At 41.6% G+C, this 14,987-nt stretch overlaps 1 protein-coding gene across 1 annotated transcript in view; it reads right to left on the bottom strand.

Moving 5' to 3' along the window:
* LOC124782852 (AFG3-like protein 2) overlaps positions 1–14,987 on the bottom strand; it is a 198,091-nt gene that overhangs the window by 33,282 nt on the left and 149,822 nt on the right. Inside the window, exons 10-11 of the mRNA XM_047253977.1 lie at positions 10,906–11,133; positions 9,720–9,946 (exon numbers count right to left, since the gene is read on the bottom strand). Coding sequence (XP_047109933.1) covers positions 9,720–9,946; positions 10,906–11,133 — 455 coding nt within the window. The remainder of the gene's footprint in view (positions 1–9,719; positions 9,947–10,905; positions 11,134–14,987) is intronic.

The raw sequence follows: 14,987 nt of genomic DNA on the forward strand, positions 1-14,987 counted from the left end.
AACTTAGCATGTTGTGCTCAAATGCATGTTGTGTCACTGGGTGGTCAACTATGTTCTTGGCCACAGTCATTCTGGTGATCAGCTGGCTGGTTATCTCTCTCTCTCTCTCTCTCTCTCTCTCTCTCTCTCTCTCTCACACACACACACACACTCACACGCACACACACACACACACACAAAATTGTGTAGCGATTGCAGCACAACTGGTATCTGACAAGGATGCTTTCACAGATGGCTTATGGCTCTGATGGGATACGATTAGCCCATGACAAGACTGGAGTTGAATGTGGGTGGATTGGGCAGGTCTTGCACCTTGGTCTTCCACAAGGATATGACCCTTGTGGCTAAGGCTTTGGGAGTGGTTTAGAGAAACTCATGCACCTACCACCCCTCCCTCTCCCACATTCCTAGCTAGGAAACCTACCGCCTCCCTCCAAGCTGCTAACTACCCATCCCCACCCTTCTTTCTGAATCCCACCTCTCTTCCCCTATAAGCACCCCACCCCACCCAACACAACCTCAACCCCACCCTACTTCATCTATGGAGATGCAAACACACCACCTCCATCCCTCCCTAGTTTACCTACAGAAAGGCAATCACAGCATCGTGTGTCCAATCAGTATACTGTAGGGGCGCAGGTGTGCATGCGTTTCTAACTTGACAAGGATTTATTCTGAAAGTTTGCAAGTTTTCTTTCCCTTTTTGTGAGTGAGTGGTCTCCTTCACTCTGAAATTATTCACTTTCAACCAGAACCTTCCTACCACAGCAGGGTGTGTATGTGGATAAGAAAAAAAAAAAAAAACAGTTTTCTGCCCTCTCTGTTAAATATGAACTTTTACTGAGTGAAAATGCTTTTTTTCTGTGGTAGTGACAATAGCCTTTCCTTTGAGCTGTAAAACTTGTCTGTCCTTTGAATGGTGAAAGTTTTATGGACCAGCATAGAAATTCCTAGCACTTTAGAAAACGAAACCCAGCAAAAAACAAAGCATTTTGAAAAGATCTCTAATGCACCAAATACAGCAACAAGAATTCCACATGGCAGCTTCTGAAGCATTGAAATCAAGATAGTGGTGCATCTTTATCAGCCGATCATAGTTCTTGTCACATGACCTTGCCAGCCAATGGCAGCATATATTCAGAGCAGTGGGCATTTGATGTCATCAGCCACAAGCAACTTCTAGAAACAAAGATGATGTGACTTACCGAACGAAAGTGCTGGCAGGTCGATAGATACACAAACAAACACAAACATACACACAAAATTCTAGCTTTCGCAACCAACGGTTGCTTCATCAGGAAAGAGGGAAGGAGAGGGAAAGACGAAAGGATGTGGGTTTTAAGGGAGAGGGTAAGGAGTCATTCCAATCCCGGGAGCGGAAAGACTTACCTTAGGGGGGAAAAAAGGACAGGTATACACTCGCGCACACACACACACATATCCATCCGCACATGTACAGACATAAGCAGACATTTGTAAAGGCAAAGAGTTTGGGCACAGATGTCAGTCGAGGCGGAAGTACAGAGGTAATGTTGTTGATAGACAGGTGAGGTATGAGTGGCGGCAAATTGAAATTAGCAGAGATTGAGGCCTGGCCAATAACGAGAAGAGAGGATATACTGAAGGGCAAGTTCCCATCTCTGGAGTTCTGACAGGTTGGTGTTAGTGGGAAGTATCCAGATAACCCGGAAGGTGTAACACTGTGGCAAGATGTGCTGGCCGTGCACTAAGGCATGTTTAGCCACAGGGTGATCCTCATTACCAACAAACACTGTCTGCCTGTGTCCATTCATGTGAATGGACAGTTTGTTGCTGGTCATTCCCACATAGAAAGCTTCACAGTGTAGGCAGGTCAGTTGGTAAATCATGTGGGTGCTTTCACACGTGGCTCTGCCTTCGATCGTGTACACCTTCCGGGTTACAGGACTGGAGTAGGTGGTGGTGGGAGGGTGCATGGGACAGTATTTACACCGGGGGCAGTTACAAGGGTAGGAGCCAGAGGGTAGGGAAGATGGTTTGGGGATTTCATAGGGATGAACAAAGAGGTTACGAAGGTTAGGTGGACGGCGGAAAGACACTCTTGGTGGAGTGGGGAGGATTTCATGAAGGATGGATCTCATTTCAGGGCAGGATTTGAGGAAGTCGTATCCCTGCTGGAGAGCCACATTCAGAGTCTGATCCAGTCCCGAAAAGTATCCTGCCACAAGTGGGGCACTTTTGGGGTTCCTCTGTGGGAGGTTCTGGGTTTGAGGGGATGAGAAAGTGGCTCTGGTAATTTGCTTCTGTACCAGGTCGGGAGGGTAGTTGCGGAATGCGAAAGCTGTTTTCAGGTTGTTGGTGTAATGGTTCAGGGATTCCGGACTGGAGCAGATTCGTTTGCCACGAAGACCTAGGCTGTAGGGAAGGGACCATTTGTTGTTGGGTTTGATGTGGACGGATGTGTGAAGCTGGCCATTGGACAGATGGAGGTCAATGTCGAGGAAAGTGGCATGGGATTTGGAGTAGGACCAATGAATATGATGGAACCAAAGGAGTTGAGGTTGGAGAGGAAATTCTGGAGTTCTTCTTCAATAATATATAAACAAAGATGCTGTAACTTACCAAACAAGAAAGTGTTGGTATGTTGATAGGAGATAATAAAAAACACACAAACACAAATTTCAAGCTTTTGCAACCCAAGGTTACTTCATCAGGAAAGAGGGAAGGAGAGGGAAAGATGAAAGGATGTGGGTTTTAAGGGAGAGGGTAAGGAGTCATTCCAATCCCGGGAGCGGAAAGATTTACCTTGCGGGGGGGGGGGGGGGGGGGGGGACAGGTACACACACACACACACACACACACACACACACACACACACACACACACACACACACACACAGAGGCAGACATATATATCATAGCTACAAGAAAAGCTAAGCTTCCATATTTATTGGTTATCAAAGGTATTTCATGAAATGAATGGACAAGATGAAATGAAGTTTCAGTGTGGTATACTTTGAAACAATCTTTGACACGAAGTCCTACAAGAAGCAGACTGAAATTCATATGTGCTTCTTCCTCAGTCCTCTTACTGGCTAAGTGCATAATAAATGAATTGTGAATTGAATTATTCACTAACTAAAAATATTTCCATGGACTGTTTTGTAACTTTTTCCAGTCCAAGAGAAGAAAATTTTGGTTCCTGATTTCTTCATACTTATCAACTTTCTGGCAAATATCTCCAATTATCATCTGCATAAATAACCCTATGATGAAGTGTTGTTGCCCACTGTCAACAAATGCCAAAGAAATACAGTCTTACCTGGATACAACTAGTGAGTTCACAGTTGGGTTACCAGAACTGTGGAAGTCCACAGTCGTGTGAGCTTACTTGGATTCTTAGTTTGAAAAGTTAAGATAGGGTGTCCAAATGTTTGTAATCTGACTAATCAAATGCAGTGATACCTCACATCTTGCTATTCCTGTGCTTGGCTGTCACCCCTACAGCCACTGCAGGGTTTAGCACTACGGCAGCCTTGAGACATACCCAACTATTCCACATTCTCTCTCTCTCTCTCTCTCTCTCTCTCTCTCTCTCTCCCTCCCCTCCCCCCCCCCTCACCCCTCTCACTCCCCCACCCACACCTCCCTCACCCGCACCCACCCAAACACAACTGATGCCTCTTATTAAGCTGTTCACTAGGGTTATTTTCAGCAGTGCTCAGAACAAAAAATAGTTGATAATGCCAGTCTCTCACTGCTAGGGTATTCTCAATTCATTCAAATACCAGAATGTTCTTCTGCATTGATGGTGTGTATGGAACAACCATACTGTGTCTTTGTACTACACATTGACACATCTACTGTCAGAGAACAATTGAACGACAATGCCAACAGTAAGAAATTTAACAATATGTCCTTTTAATCTCGATAGTATTTTACTTTCACAAAATGACTTCCAAGAGAAGTGAATTTTGCCTGTTTAAAACAGGTGTTCTCCCAATTACATTCCATATGTTCAACAACCCCCCCTGAACCATGGACCTTGACGTTGGTGGGGAGGCATGCGTACCTCAGCCATACAGATAGCGTACCGTAGGTGCAACCACAATGGAGGGGTATCTGTTGAGAGGTCAGACAAATGTGTGATTCCTGAAGAGGGTCAGCAGCCTTTTCAGTAGTTGCAGGGGCAACAGTCTGGATGATTGACTGATCTGGGCTTGTAACACTAACCAAAACGGCCTTGCTGTGCTGGTACTGCGAACAGCTGAAAGCTAGGGGAAACTACGGCCGTAATTTTTCCTGAGGGCATGCAGCTTTACTGTATGGTTAAATGATGATGGCATCCTCTTGGCTAAAATATTCTGGAGGTAAAATAGTCCCCCATTCGAATCTCCAGGCGGGGACTACTCATGAGGATGTCGTTATCAGGAGAAAGAAAACTGGCGTTCTATGGATCGGAGCGTGGAATGTCAGATCCCTTAATTGGGCAGGTAGGTTAGAAAATTTAAAAAGGGAAATGGATAGGTTAAAGTTAGATATAGTGGGAATTAGTGAAGTTCGGTGGCAGGAGGAACAAGACTTCTGGTCAGGTGACTACATGGTTATAAATACAAAATCAAATAGGAGTAATGCAGAAGTAGGTTTAATAACGAATAGGAAAATAGGAATGCAGGTAAGCTACTACAAACAGCATAGTGAACGCATTATTGTAGCCAAGATAGATATGAAGCCCACGTCTACCACAGTTACATATGCCAACTAGCTCGCAGATGACAAAGAGATTGATGAAATGTTATTCCGATAGTGAAGGGAGATGAAAATTTAATAGTCATGGGTGACTGGAATTCGGTAGTAGGAAAAGAAAGAGAAGGAAACGTAGTAGGTGAATATGGAATGGGAGTAAGGAGTGAAAGAGGAAGCCGACTGGTAGAATTTTATACAGAGCATAACTTAATCATAGTTAACACTTGGTACAAGAATCATAAAAGAAGGTTGTATACATGGAAGAAGCCTGGAGATACTGGAAGGTCTCAGATAGATTATATAATGGTAAGACAGAGATTCAGGAACCAGGTTTTAAATTGTAAGACATTTCCAGGGGCAACCACAATCTATTGGTTATGAACTGTAGATTAAAACTGAAGAAACTGCAAAAAAGGTGGGAATTTAATGAGATGGGACCTGGATAACTGAAAGAACCAGAGGTTGTAGAGAGCTTCAGGTAGAACATTAGGGAATGTTTGACAAGTATGGGGGAAAGAAATACAGTAGGAGAAGAATGAGTAGCTTTGAGAGACGAAATAGTAAAGATAGCAGAGGATCAAGTAGGTACAAAGGAGAGGGCTAATAGAAATACTTGGGTAAAAGAAGAGATACTGAATTTAATTGATGAAAGGAGAAAATATAAAAATGCAGTAAATGAAACAGGCAAAAAGGAATACAAACATCTCAAAAATGAGATCGACAGGACGTGCAAAATGGCTAAGCAGGGATGGCTCGATGACAAATGTAAGGATGTAGAGGTGCATATAATTAGGGGTAAGATAGATACTGCCTACAGGCAGAACCACCTGCATGAATATCAGGGGCTCAGATGGAAACCCAGTTCTAAGCAAAGAAGGGAAAGCAGAAAGGTGGAAGGAGTATATAGAGGGTCTACACAAGGACGACGTGGCGGGGAGGGGGGGGGGGGGGGGACATATTATAGAAATGGAAGAGAATGTAGAGAAGATGAAATAGGAGATATGATACTGCATGCAGAGTTTGACAGAGCACTGAAAGACATATTGTATTTACTCGAATCAAAGCCGCACTTTTATTCCGGTTTTTGTAATCCAAAAAACCGCCTGCGGCTTAGAATCAAGTGCAAAGCAAGCGGAAGTAAATGTTGGTAGGTGCCGCCACAACTAACTTCTGCCGTCGAATATATGTAGTGCTACACAGGCATGCTTTGTAGGCACAAAGATAAATACTGGTGCCAAAACCTCTGCGTCAGTAAATAAATTTTTTAAAAAAAGGTGGAAGACGAGATTTTTTTTCCTCCACCCTGAGTTTCGACCACTGCATTTTCATACATTATCCAACGAAGTAAATACAAATTCCATATTGTTCATCTTCGAATGTAGCAGAATTTCAATGTACTACGAAAATCTGACTGGCAAGACTGCGATGTTTGTCAATATGGCTAACTCTACGTTCTGAATTTTTTCCTACCTGTGAGAAGAGATAGTTGCTAATAGGAACCTGATGAAATGTGAATCACATGCAGTATTCTCTTCACCATAAGAAAGGATACGAATATAAACATTTTGCCATGTATTCTTTCGCATTTGCTGCTATCTCATTTAAATCTTGTCTGCCTAATAAACTACGAAACTAGAGTGAGACAACAGCAAACGCGGAAGAATATACATATCGTGTCATGCTTATATTCGTATTATTCTTATGCCTAATAGCGTTAGTCAGAAATGAAGCACGGCAACTGACTAGATTTTTAAATCTAAGATGACTAATTTCTGGGCAGAATTTGATGTACTAAAGAAGCGGCCACCAAGACTTTCAAACGGAGAGAAATTTTCGCCTAACTCTCGTTCAGAACATGTTCTATCATACGCAGTCTTATTTGGTTCTTGTTAATCATTATCAAAGAAAGCAGCAGTGTAAGTAACAACAAATAGCAGTCTCTTGCCATTGTTTCACTAATGAGACGATTCCTCTCTCTTTTTTTTTAATTGTAAGCGGCGGTAGTCAGCACAAAAAGCAAGCCATGCCACGAGCGGTGACAGGCCGTAAACACGCACTATCAGAATGCGACAAACAATGCATGACACAGTACAGTAATGCATTTTCAGCTTAGACTGACGTAAACACCTATAACAAAGAGAACGGCACTTATCAGATCAAAGCAAAATAAGCAATCGAGTCAAACCAGACGAAGCACGTGAAAAAGGAAGGGTACCCATATAAATACGGACGGAGCGCCTGACGCATAGTAATGGCTACCTGGTAAAGCTTAACTGCTAAGCTTATGACTCGAACCAAACTACTGCAGCTGTATCGTCATTCATTCGATCTAAATTGTGTCTCGTATTACAACGGACCAACTTTGTTTCGATTTGGAGGTGCGGTCTGGAACTTTTCTCTCCCTTTGAATTTCGAGTCTCATTTTTCAGGTGCGGCTTAGATTTGAGTAAATACGGTAAGTCGGAAAAGGCCCCAGGAGTAGACAACATTCCATTAGAACTACTGACAGCCTTGGGAGAGTCAGGCCTAACAGAACTTTACCATCTAGTGAGAAAGATGTACGAGACAGGCGAAATGGCTTAGGGCTTCAAGAAGAATGCAGTAATTCCAATCCCAAAGAAAGCAGGTGTTGACAGATGCGAAAATTACCGAACTATCAGTTTAATAAGCCACGGCTGAAAAATACTAACACGAATTCTTTACAGACGAATGGAAAAACTGGTAGAAGCCGAACCCGGGGAAGATCAGTTTGGATTCTGTAGATATGTTGGAACACGTGGGGCAATACCGACCCTATTACTTATCTTAGAAAATAGATTAAGGAAAGGCAAACTTACGTCTCTAGCATTTGTAGACTTAGAGAAAGCTTTTGACAACGTTGAGTGGAATACACTCTTTCAAATTCTGAAGGTGGCAGGGGTCAAATACAGGGAGCGAAAGGATATTTACAATTTGTACAGAAACCAGGTGACAGTTATAAGAGTCGAGGGGCATAAAAGGGAAGCAATGGTTGGGAAGGGAGTGAGACAGGATTGTCGTCTATCCCCAGTGTTATTCAATCCATATATTGAGCAAGTAGTAAACAAAACAGAAGAAAAATTTGGAGTAGGAATTAAAATCCATGGAGGAGAAATAAAAACTTTGAGGTTCGCCGATTATATTGTAATTATGTCAGACACAGCAAAGGCCCTGAAAGGGCAGTTGAACGGAAGGGACAGTGTTTTGAAAGGAGGGTATAAGATGAACATAAAAAATAAAATGAGGATAATGGAATGTTGTCGAATTAAATCGGGTGATGCTGCGGGAATTAGATTAGAAAATGAGACGCTTACAGTAATAGATGAGTTTTGCTATTTGGGGAGACGGTCGAAGTAGAGAGGATATAAAATGTAGAGTGACAATGGCAAGGAAAGCGTTTCTGAAGAAGAGAAATTTGTTAACATCGAGTATAGATTTAAGTGTCAGGAAGTCTTTTCTGAAGGTATTTGTATAAAGCGTAGCCATGTATGGAAGTGAAAAATGGACAATAAACAGTTTATAGAATCTTTCGAAATGAGGTGCTACAAAAGAATGCTGAAATTCAGATGGGTAGATCACGTAACAAATGAGGAGGTACTGAATAGAATTGAAGAGAAGAGAAATTTGTGGCACAACTTGGCTAGAAGAAGGGTTGGTAGGGCATATTCTGAGGCATCAAGGGATCACCAATTTATTATTGGAGGGCAGTGTGGAGGGTAAAAATCAGAGGGAGACCAAGAGATGAATACACTAAACAGATTCAGAAGGATGTATGTTGCAGTAGGTACTGGAAGATGAAGAACCTTGTACAGGATAAAGTAGCGTGGAGAGCTGCATCAAACCAGTCTCTGGACTGAAGACCACAACAACAACATGTTCAACTAAGGCATTCTGGTAACGTATCAGTTGTAATGCATAAACAGCAGTAGTTTACAAAAAAAATTCTAAGGAATTATGAAGTATTTTCTGCAAACTATGTGTAAAATATATGAGAAATTTTAACACACATCAGTGGTGTAAGGTAATCACAAGGTTATAAATTACAAACAATTCAAGGATGGAATAACCACAATATGAAAATGATAGGCTGTTACTCACCAAACTGGCACTGCGTCCCAGGCAGACACAATGAAAAGGACTGCAAAAAATATTAAGCTTTCAGACGAAGCTCGACTCAGTTGGGCCCCAATGCCAAGAGACAAATGGACATGGATGTGCGATTTGTACTTCAGAAGCAGAAATCGCGCATGCAGAAGCATCCCCCCCCTTCCCACACACAAACATGTGACCATAGACAGGCTACAAATTTGCTTAGTTGAAAGATGATTTACACAAAATTAAAATCTAAGAACAAAACTGATGAACAACAAGTACATATCACTGAGCAATCTCTCAGGTCTATACTCCACTAAAATGTAAATTTATGAAAAATGCAGACTTGGATATAATTAATTGTATGAGTTATTACTACTGACGAAGGAAAATACGGAACATATATTCAGAATACATTCTTAATTGAAGATGACTAGCTTGTGAAAGTTTTGCAATGTACAATCAAATATCATCATCTTACTGGGTTTACCTAGTTGCTTTAATTATAAGTGGAAACTCTTATATGTTAAAATTATGTGGTTCACTGCTAGGCTAACAATTAGCAACACTAGCTACATCAGGATGGAATTAATCATGACACCAAGAGCTTAATACCACAAAGATTTCAAAATACTTTCATACAATGCACAGCGTTTCATTACCTATTTGTCATTTGCAATTCACTTCTCCAAAGCTGGCATTGCCCTTACTCTAAATAAGCTTTTGTCATCTTGAAGTGGCAGGTATTTCTTTGTCTGCTGGCAAGGTAAGTAATGATACCTAGTTGGAGGCAGGTAAGAATTTCAATCTATAATGAGTAATGAAATACTTGTAAAATTTCCACTTAAAAGAAAAATTTAATAAGCAATAGGAAATGTGCTGACCTTCAATAAAGGATCAGCATTCTCAAGAAACCATCCAGCTACAGCATGCCCTGCTTCATGATATGCAACGGTCTTCTTCTCTTCAGGCTGAAGGACATTAGTTTTTTTCTCCATTCCCGCTACAACTCTCTCAATAGCTTGTTCAAAGTTTTTCATTGATATAGATTCACTCAGATCACGAGCAGCAATCAACGCAGCCTCATTACAAACATTAGCAATGTCGGCACCTATTTTAGAATAATAAACTGTTAGTCAATTAAAAATAAAATGTACACAGTAAGGAAGAATGTGGTTGAATATGCTTAATTAACCCTTTCACTGCCACACACACACACACACACACACACACACACAGTCTGCATTCTTCACTGAGAGATGGTATTCTGGCTGCTATGAAATACTTATCAAATTTTAAGAAAACTATTTGGTGAAAAAAAAAAAATTGACTTTAGCACATTTTACAGTGTGATATCTTTGTTCGATAAAGGGCACTTCCTTCCCCTCATTTGTCATAATTACTGTGCTGCATCAAATTAAGTAAAACATTACACGAGATTATAAAAATTTTGCATAGGTAAAAATGTAGTGTGTAAACTTTACGTATGGTTGAAGGTAAGATATTGAAATTTTATTTAAAGCAGAGTACAGAAAAATCTCATTTCGTTCTCAGGTTATTGGTTTTTACGTCCAGTGGACATACCATTTCATCCCTTCACATCGGGAATTATGCCGTCTCAACAATTGTCATAATTTATAAACAATTCAAGAAATCCAAACAAGGCTTTTTACAAATGATAGCATGCAAAAAGGCACATATGTTTTACCAAAAATACTTTAAACTCTTTTATTCATAGATATATGGAAGTAATTCGTCCACAGGAGTGAGAGGTTGGCACAACGAGACAAATGTACATGTCACAAGCGCTTTAAGAAAAACCCAGTGGCCGCATTTAAATACATCCTCAGCACCTGGAGAGCAGCAGAACACGATGTGTTAACCTGTCGACAGCTGTCAAAGGGTTAATGTAAGAGATGCACTAGACATATCATTGAGGTCATGATGTTTAATGGGATCATACTTTAAAAACTTATTGTTCAATCACTCCTTTGTGGCAGTTAAAAGAATTACAGGTAACTATGTTATTCATTTCTGAAACTGTCAAACTGCAACAAAATACCTACTTACCAGTAAAACCTGGTGTTAAGGCTGCCATTTTCCTTGCCAGATCAGTCTTGTCTAAACTAGTTTTTAAAGGCTGTAAATGTACTTTAAATATTGATGCTCTTCCTTTAATGTCTGGAGCAGGAACAAATATCTGTCTGTCAAATCTACCAGGTCGCAACAATGCTTTGTCTAGTATATCAACACGATTTGTTGCAGCGAGCACAACCACATTAGTAGTTGTATTAAATCCTGTAGACAATTAGAGAAAAAAAAGTATGAATGATATGACAATGACAATCTGCTACTAGATGTCGATTGAGGTTGTAAATCCAAAAATGGCTCTGAGCACTATGGGACTTAACATCTATGGTCATCAGTCCCCTAGAACTTAGAACTACTTAAACCTAACTAACCTAAGGACAGCACACAACACCCAGCCATCACGAGGCAGAGAAAATCCCTGACCCCGCCGGGAATCGAACCCGGGAACCCGGGCGTGGGAAGCGAGAACGCTACCGCACGACCACGAGATGCGGGCCAGGTTGTAAATCCATTAAAGATACAAGTTATATCTAAAAACAAAGATGATGTGACTTACCAAACGAAAGTGCTGGCAGGTCTATAGACACACAAACAAACACAAACATACGCACAAAATTCAAGCTTTCGCAACCAACGGTTGCTTCGTCAGGAAAGAGGGAAGGAGAGGGAAAGACGAAAGGATGTGGGTTTTAAGGGAGAGGGTAAGGAGTCATTCCAATCCCGGGAGCAGAAAGACTTACCTTAGGGGGGGAAAAGGACAGGTATACGCGCGCCCGCGCGCGCACACACACACACACACACACACACACACACACACACACACACACACACATATATATATATATATATATATATATATATATATATATATATATACAGACACAAGCAGACATTTGTAAAGGCAAATGTGTTTGGGCAGAGATGTCAGTCGAGGCGGAAGTACAGAGGCAAAGACGTTGTTGAAAGACAGGTGAGGTATGAGCGGCGGCAAATTGAAATTAGCGGAGATTGAGGCCTGGCGGATAACGAGAAGAGATGATATACTGAAGGGCAAGTTCCCATCTCTGGAGTTCTGACAGGTTGGTGTTAGTGGGAGGTATCCAGATAACCTGGACGGTGTTACATTGTGCCAAGGTGTGCTGGCCGTGCACCAAGGCATGTTTAGCCACAGGGTGATCCTCATTACCAACAAACACTGTCTGCCTGTGTCCACTCATGCGAATGAATAGTTTGTTGCTGGTCATTCCCACATAGAAAGCTTCACAGTGTAGGCAGGTCAGTTGGTAAATCACGTGGGTGCTTTCACACGTGGCTCTGCCTTTGTTCGTGTACACCTTCCGGGTTACAGGACTGGAGTGGTGGAAGGTGTACACGATCAAAGGAAGGACGTAGTCAATTAGAAGTCAACAGAAGATGGGGATTAGCTCACTAAAGGTAGGGGGTAGTTACCTGAACTGGAGCTTTGCCATTTGCTTACCAAGTCAGACCTTTCCACTGGATGGGAGTGGAGTTCTGTACACAAGATTTATGGAAAAACTTTTAGGTGATTTCAATTATTGGTGGCCACAGATGCAGCTTGTCGGCCATTGTATCCAGCAAGAGCCAAGTTATTTGTGATCAATTAAGGTTACGATAAATCTGAGCACACTTTTATTCATTACGATGAGGCCAGCTCAATACTCCACAACAACATGCAAGACGGAAAGTCTCAGAGTTATATGGTGTTTAAGACTAAATATGCCATTACATCAATAAAATTTAATTACTAAAATAAAATCAAATAATGGGGAATGGAGGATGGGATAACAGCAGGATGGAAAGGATACATTGGATATGAGAAGCACTGAGTTGCAGAATAAAAAGGCCCTCATTTGGTCCCCAGCGCTTGGAAACAGTGGACGTGTGTGTGTGTGTGTGTGTGTGTGTGTGTGTGTGTGTGTGTGTGTGTGTGTGTGCGCGCACTATTTTTTTGGAAGGACTCTATCCAAAAGATTAATATTTTAGCAGTCTTTTTCATTGTGCCTGTGTCTCAACTTATGTTTTAGATGGTGAGTCGTAATCTATCCTTTCCATATTGTTATACTTTAGTTATTGTTACAGTCATACAGTTATGGAGATGTACCATATGCCAAATGATACTGCCAACACATACATCTGACCAAAATAGCTCGACAGTTTGTTAAATGGTTCAAACACATACAGTTTACTTTTCAAATTCATCCAGAACGTCTTAATTCAGAAATGTACATATAATAAAATAACAGAACAATGTAAATACACACGTTATCTATCTTCCTATGTACAATGATTACAGAAAAGCACACAAAACGTCACTTCAAAATGACTGGACATATTAAGCAGCAGAATAATATCTAAGTGTTTTCTTCGTTTGATGTGTTTTTGATAGATTTACTGTGATTTTGTGATTAAAAGAGAACTAGCAGATGTAGAATTTACAGGAAGGCAAAATAACCAGCATGGAAAAAAGAAAAATCCAATTACCTTAATATAATGATCATCTACATTTAAATAAGTGGATCTTTTTTAAATTTTACACTGGCCAGTAGATGTAAATGTGCTTCGTGATCTGATGATGTCTGTTCTTGGAGGAAACATTGCGCCAATGGCAGCAAAGGTCCGGCCTTGAAATGTAAAAAAAACTGCAATATGAGACGTGTAGTAGAGTTTTTCGAGCATATCATAGTGCTGTTTTGGACTGAATCAGAGAATCACACGTATATACTGGATGCATATTTTCGCTAGACATGGACCTTATATAGGCAACAGACTAATGTTGCATGGGATATTGCATTCTTAATGGGCGATCTGGACTTTAGTCACATACGGTGCTAGTATACTGCACTAGCAGGCCATGGACTCCAGCAGTTGCAGAGCTGATCAAAGCAACATTATGTCAGGTGGAGCAATACCACAGCCTGTTTCCATGTTGCAGGCCAGGGGCCAGTGCTTGCAGTACCACTGACACAGCAGAGAAGGTGGAGCTGACCACAAATGACATGTCAGTTGCCAGATCTTTTGGTTGCCATATTGTTTTTTGTGCGCATGATTTGAAGTGAGGGTTTGGCAAGACAGGTAGGCATCAAACCTGAAAATACCCATATTTTTTAGCCAAAGGCAAAGCTGTCTGGCAGTGCCTACTACATCGGAAGGTCCACACCAGCCAATGAAGCAACATCATTCTGCCACCACAAGATTTGGGCTCCACCACAGACAAGTTGACTCCTGGTTTTAAATGCTTTCCTATTCAGGCTGGCTTCAGCCACAGCTGAACTTCTGCCCGGAAGGGCAGGCATTTGTGATCAGGCTAGTGCAGTCATCCATCCACTTGTACCTGCGCATGCAAACTGCCACTGTATACCTCTCGCAGGGGCAGACACCATCACCGGGGACTGTGTCCCAGCTTCCGCATCTAAATGTGCGCTCTGTCCTGAGCTGCGGAATCAGTGTCCGGAATTGAAGTGGCTCATGGTCACACATAAGGTGTCTGTCTGTCTATCGCTTGAGCCTTTTCCCGCAGTTAACAAAGGGTCAGCCATACTTAATCGGATTTGGCATGTAATGCAGGGTATTTAAAAAAGAGTGACCTGAATTCAAAACTCCATACTTACTGATGGAAACATACTACAAATACAGGTTAGACTGCAAAATACTAAAAAATCTTAACTATGTGATTACAAATGCTCTGTGTATCCACCAGCAGCAGAATGACAACCTCTAGATGACAGCTCAATTTGTCAAACTTCACACAAGGTATCTGCTTTTACAGAATTTATGGCGGCTGTTATCCTTTCTTCACTACTTCTATGCCATGAGGTAAAAGGGAGATGAACACACTTTCCTTCACATACCTCCCACATACCATGGACCTTGCCGTTGGTGGGGAGGCTTGTGTGACTCAGCGATACAGATAGCCGTACCGTAGGTGCAACCACAACGGAGGGGTATCTGTTGAGAGGCCAGACAAACATGTGGTTCCTGAAGAGGGGCAGCAGCCTTTACAGTAGTTGCAGGGGCAACAGTCTGGATGATTGACTGATCTG

The sequence above is a fragment of the Schistocerca piceifrons genome, chromosome 1, assembly GCF_021461385.2.
Source record: "Schistocerca piceifrons isolate TAMUIC-IGC-003096 chromosome 1, iqSchPice1.1, whole genome shotgun sequence".
NCBI lineage: Eukaryota > Metazoa > Arthropoda > Insecta > Orthoptera > Acrididae > Schistocerca > Schistocerca piceifrons.